We start from the raw sequence: 20,285 nt of genomic DNA, 5'->3' as shown, positions 1-20,285 counted from the left end.
GATGCTCTGAGCAGAGAGGGTGGGTGGAGAGTGGCAGGAATGTGGTTGACAGATAGCTTGAGGCCAGATTACACAGGCCCTGTGTGATGTGAATTGTCAAGTCTTAGAGCTGGAGGACTGGATTTTTGAAAGACCGGTATTTCTGAAACTGAAGTCGTGACTCACTGGTAGACTGTGAACTCTATGAATTGTGACTGGCAACTAGCCTTTAAAAAACGGTATAAAATACTAGTAAATTGCACATACTGAGGAGAAGAATTGTTGCATAGAACTTTTTTTTTTCCTTGGGGGGGATATGTGTGTGTATTGGTTCTAATGGAAAATGTAGTTCTTACTATAGGTTCTGGCAAAAACAAACAAAAAAAGCGTTTGTGAGTCACTGACCTAGTCTTACCACAAACTGTACAGATGAGGAAACTAAGCTGGGAAATACTCAAAGGCTCACGTATGTTCTTCCTTGGCGTGGCGCTCTTCCTACCGTACTGTGCTCCCGTGTCAGTGAGCGTGCTAATGTATCTGGGTATGACTGACTCGACTCCATAGGTCTAGTTTACAAGTGAAGGGAAGGAATTAAAAGCTTTATTTAGTCAATACCACATTAGGAAGGACCCACTTCAGTTCTGTTTTATGATCCTCTTTTATACTCTCTTATTTTCCTTTACTTTCTCTGTTTTCTTAAATACCCTCTTATTTCTCCAGGAAAGAAAGCTGTCCAAAGGGAAGAGATAGGGAGAGAAAGAAATCCAGGAATGAGAGAGAGAGAGAGGAGAGAGACATCCAAACTCCAGGAGAGAAAAGAAACAGTCAAGGCCAAAAGCAAGACAGAAGTAGTGACATCTCTGTTCCTGCCTATCCCTCCTGCTGCCTCAGCCATCCCGTCCCCTCTGCCCCTTCCTAAAGGGCCTAGTCTCCTCCGGGGAGGCAGTGCGGGCAGAGAATGGAGTCCATCCAGTTTCCAAGACACACACTGGGCATTCACTTCTGTAACCTATCTTCTGGCTCTCAGAGTGAGAACTCAGTAATGTGTTGAAGAGAGCGAGCTCCTGGAGATAGGGTTTCTTTCTTATGCTCCTTACTATCCCTAGGCCTGGCACAGGGAGGCCCTGAGAAACAGTTTTCTTAAAAGACCATCTTGATAAATACATTGAGCTGTTAAGAGACTGTTCCTATGTGTTAAATAGCTAAAGTCTTACTCACACAAACAATAAGTCTATAATCTTCAAGACAGGTTTAGGCTCAAAAGAGACTTAATTTTGGAGGACTTGCAAGCGTAAATTAGTGAAATTTGATGAAGTTAATCCAAGGGTTAAAAAAACTTAGCCAGGGTATGGAAGCAACCTAAGTGTGCATCAGTAGACAAATGGATAAGGAAAATGTGGTATATATACACAATGAACTATTATACAGCCATAAAAAGAGTGGATTGTGCCATTTGAGACGACATGGATGGACCTAGAGAGTATTATGCTAGGTGAAATAAGTCAGACTGAGAAAGACAAATACCATATGATTCTACTCATAAGCGGATTCTGAAAAAAAAAAAAAACACCCAAAAAACAAAGAAAAAAACCCAAAAAGCAGAATCAGAACTATAAACACAGAGAACAAACTGGTTGCCAGAGAGGAGGGGAATGGGAGATTAGGCAAAACGGATGAAGGGGAGAGGGAGATACAGGCCTCCAGTTATGGAATGAATAGTCACAGGAGTAAAGAGCAGAACGTAAGGAACACAGTCAGTGATGCTGTGTTAGTGATGTAATGGGACAGATGGTAGCTATGCCTGTGGTGAACATAGTGTAATATATAAACTTGTCAAGTCACGAAGTTGTACACCTGAAACTAATGCAATGTTTGTCAGCTATACTCAAAAAAAAAAAAAGCTTCTTTCACACACACACACACACACACACACAGACACACACACACACACACACACACACCCAGACACACACACACCCAGAGTAAACCCTTTTTTTTTAATGTCATGAGGAAGATATTCTTGAAATAGTTTAGCATGATTTTAAAAATCATTGTTTTTAATTGCTTAAAGCCTGTTACGTAATTTATTAAATGTGAGAAAGCAAGTGACGAGAATTCACTGAATGTTACTGTCTTCTCTAAGAGTGGCTGTTTGAACCTGGTCGTTTCTTCAGTGGCTAACAGAAAAAGCTTTAAACTTACTTGGGGCTGGTTGGGGGAAGTACCAAAAAACAACTCAGATTAGGTCCTTTTTTATGCAAGTGATTAAAGACAAATAAAATTGTTGCCCTGGAATGGTTGCCTTTTTTTGATAAAACATTACTTAAAGTGGTGATGACCAGAAGGTATATGAAAAGCCAAAAGAAACTTGTTAACTTATAAATCTGAGTGGGAAACCTATTTTTCTTAGTAGCTAATATCTCTAATCTATCGAATGTCTACTGCCTATTAAGTCCTTTTCATATGAGTCAACAGTTTCAGGTTTAAAAATACCGGAGGCCAGACTTGAACCGGTTTGGCCTAGAAGCTCACGCTCTTTGTTGTCAACCACATTTGGGGCCAAGATGTTTAGCATTTAAAAATCCTTTTTGTGGGGTGCCTGGGTGGCTTAGTCGGTGAAGTGGCCAGCTCTTGATTTCCGCTCAGGTCTGATCTCAGGGTCCTGGGATTGAGCCCTGCATCAGGCTCCCTGATGAGCGAGGAGTCTGCTTGAGGATTCTTTTCCTCCCTCTCCCTCTGCCCCTACCCCACTCACTCATTCTCCCTCTTTCTCTCTAAAATAAATCTTTCAAAACTATTTTAGTAATAATTTTTTTTGTAGCTATAGAGATAAGTGAAGACTTTTTTTTTTTTTACGAGTGAGGACTTTTATTTTTGAAAACTCAATATCTAGAGCACATAGTGATAAAAATTTCTTCAAAAAGTCATAATTCATATTTTGATAATTAAGGGCCTCTGAAAAATTACTCTGATTTAATGTGAAACAGCCGTGTGGCCGGGCTGCATTGAAATCCACACTGAACAGTAGGTGGCACTCTCCCATCATTGGAAACATTCTTTCAGGAAAAGATCTCCTTTATGGATTTTTATTAGTTGCTTATTAATTTCAGTCATATCGATGTGGCATATTAATGCCATTCATCTAGAAAGCACAGAGTACACAGTAGTACAGATTATTTCTCGTAAGGTCAAAGACGCATATTTTTTCTTTTCATAAGTTAGAAAGCTAAAGCCTTATGCACCCCAATGTGCATAGCAGCATTGTCCACAATAGCTAAATCGTGGAAGGAGCCGAGATGCCCTTCAACAGATGACTCGATTAAGAAGTTGTGGTCCATATATACAATGGAATATTACTCAGCCATCAGAAAGAACAAATTCTCAACATTTGCTGCAACATGGACGGCACTGGAGGAGATAATGCTAAGTGAAATAAGTCAAGCAGAGAAAGACAAATATCATATGATTTCTCTCATCTATGGAACATAAGAACTAGGATGATTGGTAGGGGAAGAAAGGGATAAAGAAAGGGGGGGTAATCAGAAGGGGGAATGAAACATGAGAGACTATGGACTATGAGAAACAAACTGAGGGCCTCATAGGGGAGGGGGGTGGGGGAATGGGATAGACCAGTGATGGGTAGTAAGGAGGGCATGTATTGCATGGTGCACTGGGTGTTATACGCAACTAATGAATCATCGAACTTTACATCGGAAACCGGGGATGTACTGTATGGTGACTAACGATATAATAAAAAATCATTAAAAACAATAAAATAACAACAACAACAACAAAAAGAAAGCTAAAGCCTTAATTATGGAAAAAAAATGGCCTCCTTTGCAATTAAACTGGAATTTTTTAGAATCTATTACTCCACCAAAATATGCTTTCTCTTGTAAAAAAAAAAATCCTAAGACAGTAAACTGCTAAGTTAAAATAAGCCATGTAGCCTTATATGATTATTAGCCCATATTATATTCACCCATAATATAATACAGGCAAAAGCATTCCAAAGGGTAGAAGAGATTACCCCACGGAGCTCCTTAGATAGACTTAGATAGATTATTAGTAGTACTAACACTTGCTGAAAGAGTGGAGCCTTTCACTGCTTCTCTAGAGGCACGTTCACGCTACAGCCGCTTGCATCTGCAGACTCGACCGTGCACTTGATATCTTCTCCAGTCATTGATACAATACTCAGACTCATTCCTTTTCTCATGAGGGTAATGCAGACAGATAACTAATGCTGAATAGTAATCATTTGCAATGCATGCAAATCTGCATGTGTGTAGCATCTGCAGCATTCGGTATTTGACACAGGAACCATGGAACCCGTGTGGTTTGCATAAAGCTATCCTCTGTCTCTGCCACCAGGGCCACTGCATCCTGCTGTGCAGTGTTTGCACTGCACAATGACGAGTGAGTCAGAGATACACTTGTTTATTCAATATTTTTTCTAAGAGCAAAATGTTCTGAGGAAGGCACAACTTTTCAGATTCACCCAGAAGTACGAGGTCAGCTAGCGAACAGGCTTCTTGAATGTCATCTTGGTGACACTGGTTATCTGTGCCATTGGCACTTCTCCGAGAGGGATAGAAGAGCAGGAGAGAGAGCACAGGCGAGGGAAGGTGATGTAAAGATACATTCCTGATGCATCTCAGTTGCTAAAAATGTCAGGGTGGGTTTAGGGTTTCCGCAATAGAGTCAGGATGCCGTCCCACTCTGTGCCCCCCCAACACCACCTTCAGGTCCTATTGGCTTTTTTGTTTCTTGAATTTACCAAACTGCATTTCCCACTCGAAACTTTATACTTTTTGTCTCCCTGCAATATTTACTCCCCAGATTTCTGCATGAACGGCTTCTCCTCATCCTGGTTTTACTTCAGATGACATCTCCTCATATAGGGCTGTCCTTTCCATTCTGGTTGGAGGGGGAATCCTTATCCTTCTGTCTCTAGTCATGAACACATTTACTTATGTATTCTGTTGTCTTTGTAACATTTATTATTATAGGAATTATACTGTGATTGATTGATTGATTTTTACATCCTATGAGGAGAGACAAAATTAGTAAGCAAGCTCCATGTCAACAGGGCCTTGTCTGTCTTGAGTATCCCCAGTGTCTGCTGCACTACTTGGCAAACAGAAGGAGCTCAGTTTTTGTTGACTGAATGAAGAAATGAAGAAATTCAACTTTTCAGGCATTTTATACTTTTTCATTTTATAATTCTGCTGCTTAAATATATTTATTCATTCAACAAATATTTAATAATACGTACCATGTCTATACGTAGTCTCTGGGAATGCATCTATGAACAAAACAGACAAAAATCTCTGCCCTAAAAGGGTTTACATTCTATTGGGGGAGATATAGAATAAATAATAAACTATGAAGTATAATATACAGGATATTTGAAGGTGTTAAATGCTATAGGGCCAATGAGCAGACTGCTAAACATTGTGTGTGCTGGCAGTGGTGGTGAATGCAGTTTAAGGGGATGTAGCCAGGGTCAGTCTCCTAGAGAAAGTGGTAGTTGAGCAAAGACTTGAGGGTGAGAAAGGGTGAGTCACATGGATGTTGGAGGAAAACTATTCCAGGAAGGAAGACAGCCAATGGAGAGGCTTTAGGTGGGAGGATGCCACCTAAGGATGTTCAGGGAACAGGGTGGCTAGGGCAAAGTAGGCAACCACTGACAGTTGTGGGGGATGAGATCAGACAAGCAGTTGGAGGCCAGATCTTGTAGGGGTTTGTAGGCCATTGAAAATGGTTGACTTTGCTGTGATAGAAATAGGAAGTCTGAATCGGCAGGTTGTAAGCATAGGAATGAGGTGGTTCAATTTCAGTTTTTACAGGGTCCCTCCCACTGGCTGCTTTTTCGAGAATAGATGTAGGGCAGCGGGGTCAAGGTTGGAAAAGACCAGTTATAAGGTATAATCTAGGTGAGAGAGTATGGTGGCTTGAAGTGTGGTTGCAGTGGAGTTAGTGAAGTGATTAGAGTATATGTATTTTGCAGGGAGAGCTAACAGAGTTTTCTGATAGATTGGATTTGAGATCTGGGAGAAAGAGTGAGTCAAGGATAGAGTTAAAAGATGACCCTTGAATTATGGCTGGAGCAGCTGTAAGGGTGGAGTTGCTATAAACAGAGATGTGAGAGATTGGTGAAGGAGCGAGTTTGGTAAGGGGCCAGGAGCAGGAGTTTGGGGCCTGTTAAATTAGAGATGTTTGTTTGATAGCTAAGGTAAGAGGTAGTTGGATATATGACCCTGTAACCTAGAGGAAGAGGTCTAGCCTGAGAGCTGTCAGTGTATAGAACGTATTGAAAGCCACTGAGACCAGACAAGATTATCAAAGAGTGTGTGTAGGTAGAGACAAGAGGTCCAAAGACCCAGGTCTTACTACTTTAACATTAAGAAATCAAGGAGAAATGCCTGTTTTGGAAAAGAAGAGAGACTGCAAATCAATAATCTAAACTTCTGCCATAAGAAACCAGAAAAGGGAAAAATAAGAACAAACTAAACCTAAAACAAATAGAAGGATCAAAATAAAGATTAGGGTGAAAACCAATAAAATAGAAAACAGGAACAATGGAGAAAGTCAATGAAACAAAAAGCTGGTTCTTTGAAATGGTTAACATGGACAAAACTTTAGTTAGACTGACCGAGAAAAGAAGGCCAAAGATACAAATTACCAAAGTTAGGAATGAAAGAGAAACGTCTGTACTGACCCTACAGAAATTAAAAGGATTATAAGGGAATACTTTGAACAACTTTATGCCATCGAAATAGACAAGTTAGATGAAAAGGGGGAAAAGTCCTTGAAATTCATAAATTAGTAAAAGTAGACTCAAGGAGAAATAGAAAAACTGAATAGATTTATACTGAGCAAGACAATTGAATTAGGAATTAAAAATCTTTCCACAAAGAAAAGCTCAGGCCCAGGTGACTTCTCTGGTGAATTCTAGCAAACATTTAAATAATAAATAATACCAGTCTTTCACAAATTCTTCTGGAAAAGAATGGAGAAGGGAATACTTCCCAATTAATTCAATGAAGCCGGTAATATCCTTATACCAAAACCAGAGAAGACATCACAGGAAAACTACAGACCGATATCCCTTTGAATATAGACACACAAACCCTTAACAAGATATTAAACTGGATCCAGCAACAAATAGAAAGTATTACGCAACATGACCCATGGGATTTACACCAAGAATGCAAAATTGTTTTAACATCTGAAAATAAATATCATATTAATAAAGGATAAAACTCCTATGATGATTAATAGACACACAAAAACATTTTACAATATCCAATACCATTCGTAATAAAAAAATCTCAACAAATGAGGAACAGAAGAGAACTTCTTTAACCTGACTAAGGGGATCCACAAAAAGCCTACAGCTGACAACATTCTTTTTTTTTTTTTTTTTTTTAAAGATTTTATTTATTCATTCGACAGAGAGACAGCCAGCGAGAGAGGGAACACAAGCAGGGGGAGTGGGAGAGGAAGAAGCAGGCTCATAGCGGAGGAGCCTGATGTGGGGCTCGATCCCACAACGCGGAGATCACGCCCTGAGCCGAAGGCAGACGCTCAACCGCTGTGCCACCCAGGCGCCCCCCCCGTTTTTTTTTTTTTTTTTTAAGATTTTATTTATTCATTCGACAAAGAGACAGCCAGCGAGAGAGGGAAGCTGACAACATTCTTAATGATGAAAATGTGAATGCTTTCTTCCTAAGGTAGGGAACAAGGCAGTTTTATACACCAGTTTCATACAACATTGTGATGGAAGTTCTAGCCAGTGCAGTCAGGCAAGAAAAAAAGAATTAAAAGGCACCCAGATACAATAGGAAGAAGTAAAATTGTCTTAATTCATAGATGACATGACCCTATATGTAGAAAATCCTAAGGAATCTGAAAAACAAACAATTATAGCTAATATGATCAGCAGGTTTGCGGAATATAAGATCAGTATGCAAAAATCAGTTGTATTTCTATATACTTTTTCCCCTATGTATTTCAGTGAACCATCTGAAAAGGGAATTAAGAAATCAGTTCCATTCACAACAGCATCCAAAGAATAAAATAGGAATTTTTAGTGGAACTGAGAGGTATACACTGAAAACGACAAAACACTGCTGAGTAAAACTGAAGATCTAAATAAATGGAGACATAAACCTTTTATGGTAAGTCGATTTTCAAGAAAAATTGCTAATGTCATTCAATGAGGAAAGAGTAGTCTTTTCAACAAATGGTGCTGAAACAGTAGGATATCTGCCTGCAAAAAAGATAAATTTAGACCCTAAAATGAAAAGTAACTCAAGATGGATTATAGACCTACAGGTAAAAGCTAAAACTGTAAGGCTCTTAGAAGAAAATATAGGAATAAATCAATAAATTTTCATGACCTTGGGTTAGACAAAGCCATCTTAGATATGATGCAAGTGAGCAAAGTTTCCCCCAATTTGTAATTGAATATTGAGTAGTGTAAAATTGCTTAAATATTATTTTGCTACTATAGCTGGACCCTGTGTGTGTATGTATAATTATATATATATATATATAATATATTTTTAAAATTTTCTTCTATTTTTTTAAAGGATTGATTTTAAAAGATTTTATTTATTTATTTGAGAGAGAATGAGAACACAAGCACAAGTAGGGGAGAGAGAGAGGGAGAGAGAAAGGGTAAAGCAGACTCTTTGTTCNNNNGGGAGACTAATGTGGGGCTCGATCCTAGGACCCTGAGATCATGGCCTGAGCTGAAGGCAGGTGCTTAACCGACTGAGCCACCCAGGTGCTCCTTCTGCCCATTTTTAATTTGATTATTTGTTTTTGGGTGTTGAGATGTATAAGTTCTTTATATATTTTAGATTCTAACCCTTTATTGGATATGTATTTGCAAATATCTTTTTCCATTCTGTAGATTACTTTTTGATTTGTTGATTATTTCCTTCAATGTGCAGAAGTTTTTATTTTGATCTAGTTCCAATGGTTTATTTTTGCTTTTGTTTCCCTGGCCTCAGGAGACATATCTAGAAAGAAGTTGCTATGGCCAATGTCAAAGAACTTACTGCTTGTATTCTTTTCTAGGATTTTTATGGTTTCAGGTCTCACATTTAGGTCTTTAATCAATTTTTAATTTATTTTTGTGTGTGAGGTAAGAAAGTGGTCCAGTTTCCTTCTTTTGCATGTTGCTGTCCGGTTTTCCCAGCACTTTTTGTTGAAGAATCTTTTTCGCATTAGATATTCTTTCCTGGTTTGTTGAAGATTAATTAACCTAGAACTGTTAGTTCACTTCTGGATTTTCTGTTCTGTTTATTTTTATGTATTTATTTATTTGGTTAGATCTGTTTCTCTTTTTGGAGTGTTGTGGTTCAGTTAATTGGTGAAAGTGGTCCTTGATGGACCTCTTGTCCCAGAGTTAATACTTTATCAGGTGTATTTATTAAGGTGTTAATCAGAGAAGCCATACTTATCCAAAAAAAGTTAAAAAAGATGTCCTCTTTCAAAATCTTTCCGGAAATATAAATAAGCATATAGTAGAGTGTTGGGGTTTTTTTGAATCTTAGAGCGGATTTTTGCCATTTTATCAAGATCTAGTACTGAACATGTTTATTTACTCCTTTAGATCTTTATTTTGGTAGTAGCTATTTGATTATTTTTAAGGTCTGAGAATTAGGAAATTCACTCTGGAATTTCAAAAGAAATAAATGATGTAGTTCTATTTTCCAGAAGCTCATAATTTGATCAGAGAGAGAATTTGTGTTACATAGACCTGCCAGAGGACAACCCCATGTTCTACTGTGGGAACGTTAAACTAGCCAATCAAGAAACAAGGATCTTTGTTAAGCTCTGCTACTTAACAGGACACAAAACTGTTGCCAAGTCACTTGTTCGAGCTTCTGCTTCCTTACAGTCAATATTCCTTTGATCTCTGAAATTCAGTGAAAATCAAATTCCAAGCACAGGAATATCAGTTGTCTGGGTGGAGTTGGTCTTGGAAGACTTCACAGTGATTCTGTTTCCTTTAAGAGATCTAAAAAAAGTTCAGTCTTGCTTTCCAAAGAGAAGATTTTCCCCAGGTAGACAGCTTATGGCATTGTGTTTTTCCATGACAATGTTTGGCCCTAAATTTACAGTAGTGATCTCTTAGAAGTCCGAGAAGGAAGATTTCCAAGGATGGACAGGCCAAGCTAAGGTTTTAAAAAGCTTTTTCTTTCCTGAAACTCAATGTGAGCCTTTTAAAATGGGTTCTATCTTGTTTGATTAGTTTCCTGATTTGCATGCACACTGTAGAAGTGGTTCTTTCCTGACATTTTTCATGCTTGAACAAAATTAAGCAGGAATTAGGTTGCAAATGCATTCCTAAGCATCATAGGTGGGGAAACACCTGAGTTGGTGCTCTGTTTACTGCAGCATTAACTTTTTTTGTAAAGACAAATGATGCATTCAACTTCTGAGATGCTGCGTCAAAATGACCTTTTTTTAAAAGAAAAGAAAATCTTACAAACATGTGGAATTTTCAGGTCAAACATCATATTTTTCACCAAGGTAGAAGACATTTGGCCTTAAACTGAATTTTTTTTTAAGATAAAAATGATTGTAATGGTTTCACTTAGTTCTTAAAAGAATTTAAGTGGAATAAAATAATTACTTAAATTTAACAATTTGCCTGCCTCTTCCTAGTGTAATTTGTTTGTTTGACTTTATTAATGAGAAATACTAAGCTGGAGTTAGTAAATTAGATTCTTCACATGAAGACCCTTTTCATTTGAGCTCACCTTGTGTTTGCCCTTCAAGGTGGGTTTATGAGGGAGCAAGCAAAAGCCCTCCGAGCACAATCTGGAGAGGGTCAAAACTGGTTCTGGCCATACTAAAGTGGGGTTAATGTTTGACACAGTCCGGGGTAAGAGAATACTTGCTCCTTGAAAGAAGCCCTGGAGGAAGACTATTTGGTCAACATTTAGTACAAAATAAGTCAGTGCTTTAAGTCTAGCTCTGTGGTAATAGGAAAATAGAGACCTTTTGGTTGTTGTCTTTTCATTTCTGTTGTAGTTAACACTGTGGCCTCTGGGTAAAGTGGTAGGAACCGCTATGTTTATTTGCCTACTACGTCAGGTAATACATCTTTAATGATCTACTGTGTTCTCAGAATGTTCAAGGCAAAGTGAAGTTTGTTCATTGGAAACTAATTTTTCACTAACCTTACTGGAAGCAGCTGGCTTGAGGCGGCAGTTTCCCATATACTATTGATGTCTGTTATAATGCCATCAAGGGTACATGGAGACTTGGATTAAACTTTAGAAGTCTGTTGAACTCTAAACTTTATCATCAGTGTAGTTCATCTAGAATGTCTGGAAGCAGATAATTGGCTTAAAATGAGATCAGTTATAGACTTTTAAATATGCAAATTCTGAAAGTCTGATTTCTACTTAGTTTGACACTGTTCTCCACGATGTATCATATAGGTCTATTTCTGTGTGACGTAAGCAAGGGAGCACTTTTTTATGAACAAAAACATTTTGTTGTGTATTGTGAAGTAATTTTTCCTGGAATATAGCATTATAGAGTATAGTGTACATTTTCAGCACATTGTTGGAATTACAAGTTTGATAAATGTGGCCCGATTTTTATCGTCGTGTTGCTGTTTAAGATCTGATTTGTTTTAATGGGCAATTCAATTGAAGGTTTAGTTGGGGATTCTGGAGACCTAGCAAACAGGGCAGCATATATATGTAGGCTGCCTGGTCCTGCTTCGCTCAGAGGCCCTTTTCACCACTCTGAGGAGAAAGGTGAAGAGCATGGGATCTGGAATCATCTGTTTAGAAGCTGTGTAATCTTGGGCATGTTTCTTAGCTTACCTGAGCCTTAGTTTCATCATCTGTAGAATGAAGATAATAGTACCATCCCTCTCATAATGTTGTTTGGGTAAAACACACAAGTGCTCAGGACTAGGTACTTAGCACATAGCAAGTGCCCAGTGGAAGTGCTAGCTCTTGACTATCATTATTACTCTTCTTGTCATGTTGACTTGTAACGATGTGTTTAGATATTTAGGTTTTATGTTACTAATTTCCTTAAAGCCAGGGACTGTTGCTTAGAGTTTACAGAATGAACCTCAGAGCTTGGCCGAAAATAAGCAGTTGATACATATTTTTGGACTGAATAAGTAAGTGCATGAGAGGAGTATCTGATCATCTGTGGTTTGGTTTTTCCCCATTTTTTTTATTGTGGTATAATACCCATAATCTTAAATTTACCATCTTTGCCATTTTTAAGTGTATAAGTCAGTGATATTAAATACGTTCATAATGTTGTACAACCATTGCCACCATCCATCTCCAGAACCTTTCATCTTGTAACACTGAAGCTCTGTACTCTCCCAGCCCCTGGCAACCCCCTCTACTTTCTGTTTCTGTGATGCGGGGTACCTCCTATGAATGGAATCCTACAGGATTTCTCCTTTTGTGAATGGATTATTTTACTTAGCATTATGTCCTCAAGGCTCATCCATGTTGTGGCATATGTCAGAATTTCCTTCCTTTTTAAGGCTGAATAATGTTCCATTGTATGCACAGACTACATTTTTTTACCCTTTCATTCATTACCCAACACTTAGGTTGCTTCCACATTTTAGCTATTGTGAATAATGCTGCTATGAACATGGGTATATAAATATCTTTTTAAGATCCTGCTTTTAATTCTTTTGGTCTGTTTTTGAAGAAAAAAGATAAAACTGTTTAGCAGTGAATTTTTGTAGGAAACAAAGGTGGAGAGAAGGCAGAATACTTAACCTCCAAGCTGTTTTGATCTCACATTGTTAGAAAAAGCAATATCCCTCCCTCCCTCATAGTGCTTAATTATAATTTATATTCTACTAATATGTTATATATATTATAAATAATACACAATAATAAGAACCTTAATTGTTCAGATGAAAAAATAGGAAATGGAAATGTTGATGTTTTCTTTCTATCTGCCAGTGGGATCTAAGAGACTATTTGATACAGAAATATAGAGACTATTGGTATAGAGAAAGGTATTTTTATCAGACTTGAACTTAAGTCCTGGTTTTGGCACTTAATGAATGTGGTTACTTAACCACTCTGCACCCCAGTTACAACGTCTTGTTGTCAGGATTAAATACAGTAATATATGCAAATAACTTATTATGGTGCTTGGTACGTAATAAGGGCTTAGTAAATGTTAGCTGCTATAATAATAATACTGAACATAAGTTGGAGTTATGTTATTGCTATGATAATGATGATGATGATGTTTTATGGAAGGTATTTTTCCTTTGGGAATTTTTCATGAAATTGCTAGCTTTTATCTATTCTAATTCTTTTTGTTTGTTTGTTTGTTTGTTTTTGGATTCTTAGGTAATCAATTCTGTTTTCTTGCTCAAAGTCTAGTTCTACAATCCCAAATGATTTCTATAGTAATTAGAAGTTCTGCCTTCACTTCAAAATCTACAGGCCTAGATGTAATCTCATCATTTTTATCCTGAAAAAGATATTCCGTTCTCCCATTCACTTTGGCTTGAAACTTAAAAAAGCCTCCCTGGATCTCTATCTCTTATTCCCATATCTCTTCCTTTCCTTCACTGACTTATTACTCCTTACTTAGAAATGTCTTATATCCATCGTTTCCTCTTCATTCTTACTGTTACCCTTTTTAGGCCTGAATTAAAACATCAGGTTGGTCTCCTAATTGGTCTCCTTGATTTAGACTTTGCTCTCATCTAATCATCCATCCGTCCAGCCATTATAGTGGAAAGCATTTATTGAACATCTGCTTTTACCAGACAATTGTTTAGGTCCCAGCAATACAGCCTCTCCCTTAAGAGCCCATATCACTGTTAAGATGAATATTATTTAAACATTAGCCTCATGGTCATATTTCTCTACTCAGATTGCTCACGGGCACGGCGATTCACTATTTTCATTTTGATTTTAGAATTTAAACACATTGCTTATGTTTGTGTGTCCTCTTTCTGTGTCCTCTTGCACGCTCCATCCTCCTGGGTTTCCAAGAACACATCCTTATTCCCAGGTCTGCTCTCTTGTGGCTGTCGTCATATTTGTATCAACTGCTCTTCAAATACCTATAGTTTTGTATCACACAGCCTAGCTCTGAATTATTTTTTATTGTATTTTTGCTGTAGTTTCATGTGTATCGGCCTTCATTTGTCAAGTTAGAATGACTGCAAAGCACTTGACGATCTGGATTGTGATTCTGTAGATGCCCCTTTCTCTTACCCAGGACCTAGCGTGGAGTTGAAAACGGTGTTTCTTCTATCCCTCTGTCAATTCAGTCTGTATAGAGCCGCTGAAGATCATCCCATGTGAAAGGAACCCACACTGTCAGCATATTTTATATGCCTTTTGATTGAAAAATCTGATGTTGAACTTTTAGGAAGGAGGAGTCAGGTGTAGTGCCTGGTGCCTGAGGGCGGCTGTCTCACTTGTCATCCAAAGGGCCTGGGCCTTGTAGGAGCTTAGAAGGTACTACTTTGTTCAATGATTAAACTTCTGCTTGTTTGAGTGCAAAAACTGTATGTGACGTGGCTGATGCATGTTAAAAAGAACTTGTAAATATGTTAGTCACCTAGCTAACATGAATAATCACCTAAATTAATAGATATGCGAGGTAAAGCATTTAAGAATTAGAAGCAAAATAGTAAGATGTAAAAAATACATATACAATGGAATCTTTTGTAATCTTGCAATAAAGAACAGATAAAATAGCCATGTAAACACCTGGCTCAAGTATGCTGTAGTAGATACTGAAAGAAACAGTTTTCAATAGGAATCGGTTATTCTGGGAATCTAATATTAGAACATTGATTAGGTATTGGCTGAGTGCCAGCCTGTAAAGGCACTGGGGTAGGCGCTTCGGGGGATATAAGGATGAATGATGCCCTCATTTTTGTCCTCAGGAGCTTACGTTATAGTAGAAAGATAAGATGTGTACGTAAACAACTATAAATATGCTTCCTAAGGCTCAGATAAAGTGCAAAGGGATTCCAAAATGCTGAAAAATATCTTTGACTTGGGAGGCTCATGGAGAATGTTATTGAGCAGGTGGAATTTGAATTGTGTCTTTGACAAGAAAATGTGAGAAGATTTTGAAGGAACTTAGAGAGGGTGTTCAAAGTTTTACAAGAAGTACCATAAATAACAAGATATATGATACATATCATTGATTCAGGTCTGTAGTGTATTTAAGTGTTTATGTGAGCAACATTCAGAATTGAAGTGTGATCCTGTTTTGGTTCGTCCCTGGAAAAACTAAATAGGCCAGTTATTTACTTACTATCGTTATAGAATCTACCTGTACTCATCTTTACTCATCATCCGGAAGGAGCCAGCTGATTTATCCTAGGATGTGATGGTGGGTAAGAGCTGGTTCCCTGATTCCCACACCCCTCCCCCCCACCTCTGTGAATAACAGTTTGTGCTTGGCCATTGACACACCCTTGCATAGATGGTAGCTAGCTACCTCAAAAGAAAAAGGAGGTAACAGCTCTGTAGTTCATTGGCAAGGAGTGTAGCTAGATAGGAGGCCCACCATTTTCCTGAGTGGTTGGGCTTTTATTTTGGCAAACCTGTGTGTGATAGATTTTCTTCTTTCTTTCTCTCTCTCTCTCTCTCTCTCTTTTGTATAGCTTTTGTTCAATAAACAGAGGATTCAATTGAAGACATTTTAGTTTGTTTCAATGTTACATATTTTAAAATTTGGAAGAGTAGAAAAGAGGATGAAGGTAGAAGGACTACAATAAGCTCAAATGTGTAAACGGTTTTACACTGCTTAAATCTTAAAGGTTTCCTTATATTAAGTGATAAACCAAAGTACAATGGAGGTTGTTCACTGCTGTCCAGTCATGAGTATAACTTTGGGCAAAATTTCCTGGTTCTGTGTGGTCCACTAAATTATTTTTTTAAATAGTAATGAGAATCCTTTGTTAAACTTGTATTGAATTGTAAAGACGGCTGACTTGTGAGATGCCGTAGGAAATGAGGGAAGCCGCAGAAGTTCGCTCCCCATCTTGGGCAAGTAAGACGATGTAACGAGAAATACGCTAACAAAGCTTGCAACAGATCTGATTGTTTTTTTTTTTTTAATTCACCTAGTATTTCACTGCTTGATGGAAGAGAGAAAAACTGTGTGGCATTGAGTTATGATCTCATAGATTCAAATAATGTATAGAGATAAATATTCAAAGACCTTGAACACATTTGAAACTTGATGGTCAGCTATGGAACTGGTTCTGTTGAAGTGATTGTTCTCGCTGGCTAGACTAGAACTGCTTCATCCCGGCGACGTGACGCATGGCTCTTCCACTGGATCTGCCTTAGATCAGTGATTCAGAAACAGCGCTTCCTTCTTCCTTCATCTTTCTGTGAACCGCGTGACTCCTTGCTCCACACGGTCCTGGCCCAGTAGCAGCACGAGGGATCTGGCCTTACAACCTCACTGAGCTGCACACTCCTGCTTTCTCTGCCCTCGGAGCTGCTCCTCTGCTCAGTGCAAGGGTGGGTCAGTAGCCAAGGTGAATTAAAATAGCCCTCAAAAATGATTTCCTCCAGTTCTCTGAATATACAATTGTTCCCTTTTGTAGTCAGTTTTCAATTTAGCACATTTATTTTACTGACCGATATGTTGCTTGGGAAATGGGAAAAACTTTTTTTTAAGGGTTCTAGGTCTGAGTGTGGTGGGAGAGCGCGGGCAGTTATATGGTGTTTTTCAAAGGTTTTTGACCTTATTTGTAGGTCATGAAGTCAGTTCCACATGTTTAAAAAAAAGTAGACTAGAAAATAATTTTGGTTCACAGCACGCAGTAAGGATAAATACTGCTGTGTGAAATTTGTCAGTAATTTATTTACAGGTTTGAATGTATTGGGTCATCATGTGGAGTTATAATTGTACATGATAACTCAAAGTTTGAAAGCCACCAGTATAACGGAGTTTTAAGCATATGGAAAAGAAACGATATAATAAGAAGTAGCTGTTTCTAAATTGTATGTACTTTCTGTGATTAAAGAAAAAACTTTAATAACTATGAGTCTTTTCTGAATTAGATTCTAAGCTGCTTCAACAGTCTTATTCATTCAACTTTGTAAACGTTTTTCCACTCCTATCCTCTGTGCTCAATATAGGGTTGACCCTTGAACAACTTGGATTTGAACTGCCTGGATCCACTTATGCATTTTTTGTTTGCTTTTAAGAGTTGGCAGAAAAAGTGACAAGGCAATTTATTTACAACTGCCTGCCCCAGGCTCCACAGGACTAAATCGAAGGTGACTATTGTAGAGGTCATGCCTGCTGTCCTCTGAGTACCCAGGAAAGCCTCCTCGCTGTCAGCAGCCCCTGGGGGCCCCAGGATCAGGAGGGCTACAGGTCACCCCATGTACTGTTGGTGGGAGGTTGGGGTGAGGTCCAGTGCTGGGGCCTGGTGGGAGGAGCCTGGACTGAAGTATAGGCACATGTCCAGAAGGCAAGAAGGGCGCTGTGCACGGAATCCCATACTCCTGTCTCTCGAGTCTCGAGTCTCCCCCTAACTCCCACCATGTCTTCTGGTACCAGAAGGGCTGTGCAGGGCTGGCCTGGGGCCTCGGCCCCCTACCGGTGGGCCCAAACTGCTCCCTTTGGTGACACTGGTCCTGTGGCCTTCCATAGCTGCCAAAAGCCACGGGCCGGTGGTATGCCTCCAGGCAGTTGGGCCAGCTGTAGTACACCTCCAGGCCACCTCTTACTGCCCACGGCCCCCAGTGCTGCCCCTAATGAGCAGAGGCCACCACTGGGGGCCTGGGCCATCACTACTGTCTAGCCCAGTCCACCTATGTTAAAAGGTGAAGGAGGGTCAGGAATGGATCCTCTAGACTGAGCATCCCAGTAATACTGAAAAAACGAAGCAAGCTACTCCATACCATTAGGGATAGAGTTTTATTCAGGGTGATTTACTGACGGGGGATTGGGCGGTTGGACAGAGGGCTAATCCAGGACACTAGGCAGCTGTTTGCTGCCCCTGTTCTCTACCCCTATCTGGACCTTAATCCCCAAGGTTTATGGAGCAAGGGGCATGGTGGTGAGGTCACAGGGTGGTTATTTTAAAGTGGTGCCATCTGTGTGCCAAAGGTGGGGACAAGATGGAAGGCCAAAGATGGAGTTAGTGTTGTCAGCACTGCTATAGCCTTTAAGCAGATTTTCCTCAGCAAATATAGGTACAATACTGTATTTTCCTTACGATTTTTTTTTATTTTTTTAATGTTTTTTTATTATATTATGTTAGTCACCATACAGTACTTTCCTTACGATTTTTAAATAACTTTTCTCTAGCTCACGGTCTTGTAGGAATACTACTTCATGCATACAACATACAGAATATGTGTTAATTGACTGCTGGTGTTATTAGGGAAGCTTTCAGCCAATAGTAGATTATTAGTAGTCAAGTTTCACAGGAAGGAAAAATTCTTCCTGTACGCTTCGAGGTCTTCCAGCTGGACTAAGAATTCAATTTACATGAGACAGTAACAAAGAAAAACACTAAAGTTGTATATGTACATGGAGACCCAATAATGAAATCGAGACCTAAATAAATGATGAAAGCAGGTAGTTTTTATATTCTTTAGACAAAGAGACAATACATTTGTGAGGAATTGGCAGGATAAGGAAACCAGATGTTTGAGAGCTTTAATTAGTAAAGAATTCTAAGAGGAATTTGGGCTGAGGTAGTAAATTAGAAAAAAAGGAAGAAGATTTGTCAGTTTTAAAGTTTCTATCTCTGGTGATAAGGATATCTTTTAAAAAACTTCTTGGTACAGGGAGGGTATCTTTCATATGGAAAAATTATTTTCTGTTTTGGGGAGGGGGTTCTGAGTGTCCTGACACTCACTGGCTGTTTCCCAAGTGGCTTAAATTCAAAATAATCAGTATGCCATTGTGGCACATTTTGGATAGCCTGCCCTTGGCTCCTATAGGAGTCAAAAGTTATACTCAATTTTTGGACAGAGCACGGTTGGGTGCCCTAACCCCCAAGATGTTTAAGAATTAACATACAGTTTGACACTTTGATGACTATCCATTAATATTTATATCTTAGCAATGACCCTTTGGAGTTTTATAATTGTAAAATATGCAAGCAGCAACTGTTTAAAAATTTCATTGTTTACAACTTGAGAAACTAGAAGTACAGTGCTGTTTCAGATATGTAATAGGTGACTGGTATATAATATCCTCAGGTTTTTAAAAATACATTTCTTTGAGAAATTAAAGTTTCTTGGGATGATTTCTTCAGTTATTGTTTTGGGGCAGAAGAATCCAGAGTACTGTTTTTCAAGATGCATTCCTGAAAAGCTGTTAGTTATATCACACAGAATTCTATAACGACCAAAAGTACCCTTCAGAATAATGAAGTGAAATAAGACATTTCCAGATAGATGTCTGACATCTGCTAGGTCTTTGAATGTGTACTACCACGTCATTACTGTTACCGCTGCAGTTTTTTTCTCTTTTAGGTATGCTTTTCTATTTTGTGAACTTACTTTTGTCCCCTAGAAATCTGATAATGACTCTGTAACTCCTTTTCCTTAATCTCTTACGACATGTCTTTTTTTTTTTTTTAATTGAGGTATAGTTGACACACAATGTTACATTAGTTTCAGGTGTACGTCATAGTGATTCAAGAAGTCTTGGGGTGCCTGGGTGGCTCAGTCGTTAAGCGTCTGCCTTCAGCTCAGGGCATGATCCCCGAGTCCTGGGATCGAGCCCCACATCAGGCTCCTCTGCTGGGAGCCTGCTTCTTCCTCTCCCACTCCCCCTGCCTGTGTTCCCTCTCTCGCTGGCTGTCTCTCTTTCGGTCAAATAAATAAATAAAATCTTAAAAAAAAAAAGAAGTCTATACATTATGCTATGCTGACCACACATTTAGCTACCATTTGTCACTATACAGTGCTATTATAATAGCATTGGCTATATTCCTGATGCTGTACATTTTATCCTTATTGGGGACTTATTTATTTCATAACTGGAAGACTGTGTCTCCCACTCCCCGTCCCTGTTTTGCTGATCCTCCTTCCCATCCTTTCCCCTCCGGCAGCCATCAGTTTGTTCTCGGTATTTATGGGTTGGTTGGTTTCTGCTTTTTGTTTGTTTGTTTATTCATTTGTCTTTTAGCTTCTATATAAAAGTAAAGTCATGTGGTATTTGTCTTCCTGTGTCTTATTTCACTTAGCATTATACCCTCTAGGTCCATCTGTGTTGTCACAAGTGGCAAGATCTGTTCTGATTACTATAGCTTT

At 38.7% G+C, this 20,285-nt stretch overlaps 1 protein-coding gene across 4 annotated transcripts in view; it reads left to right on the top strand.

The window, feature by feature from the left end:
• The window catches only part of NME7 (NME/NM23 family member 7), a 243,095-nt gene that overhangs the window by 12,429 nt on the left and 210,381 nt on the right, over positions 1 to 20,285 (top strand). Inside the window, exon 1 of one of the 4 annotated variants that reach the window (XM_040636185.1) lies at positions 8,147 to 8,165. The exons of the other annotated variants lie outside the window; for them this stretch is intronic. Within the exon in view, the coding sequence (XP_040492119.1) occupies positions 8,163 to 8,165 (3 nt within the window). The 5' untranslated portion in view covers positions 8,147 to 8,162. Of the gene's footprint in view, positions 1 to 8,146; positions 8,166 to 20,285 lie in introns of those variants that run through there. 4 annotated transcript variants of the gene reach the window in all.

Source organism: Ursus maritimus, unplaced genomic scaffold (assembly GCF_017311325.1).
Source record: "Ursus maritimus isolate PB19 unplaced genomic scaffold, ASM1731132v1 scaffold_2, whole genome shotgun sequence".
NCBI classification, from domain to species: Eukaryota; Metazoa; Chordata; class Mammalia; order Carnivora; family Ursidae; genus Ursus; species Ursus maritimus.
This window is presented reverse-complemented; position numbering and strand designations above follow the sequence as displayed.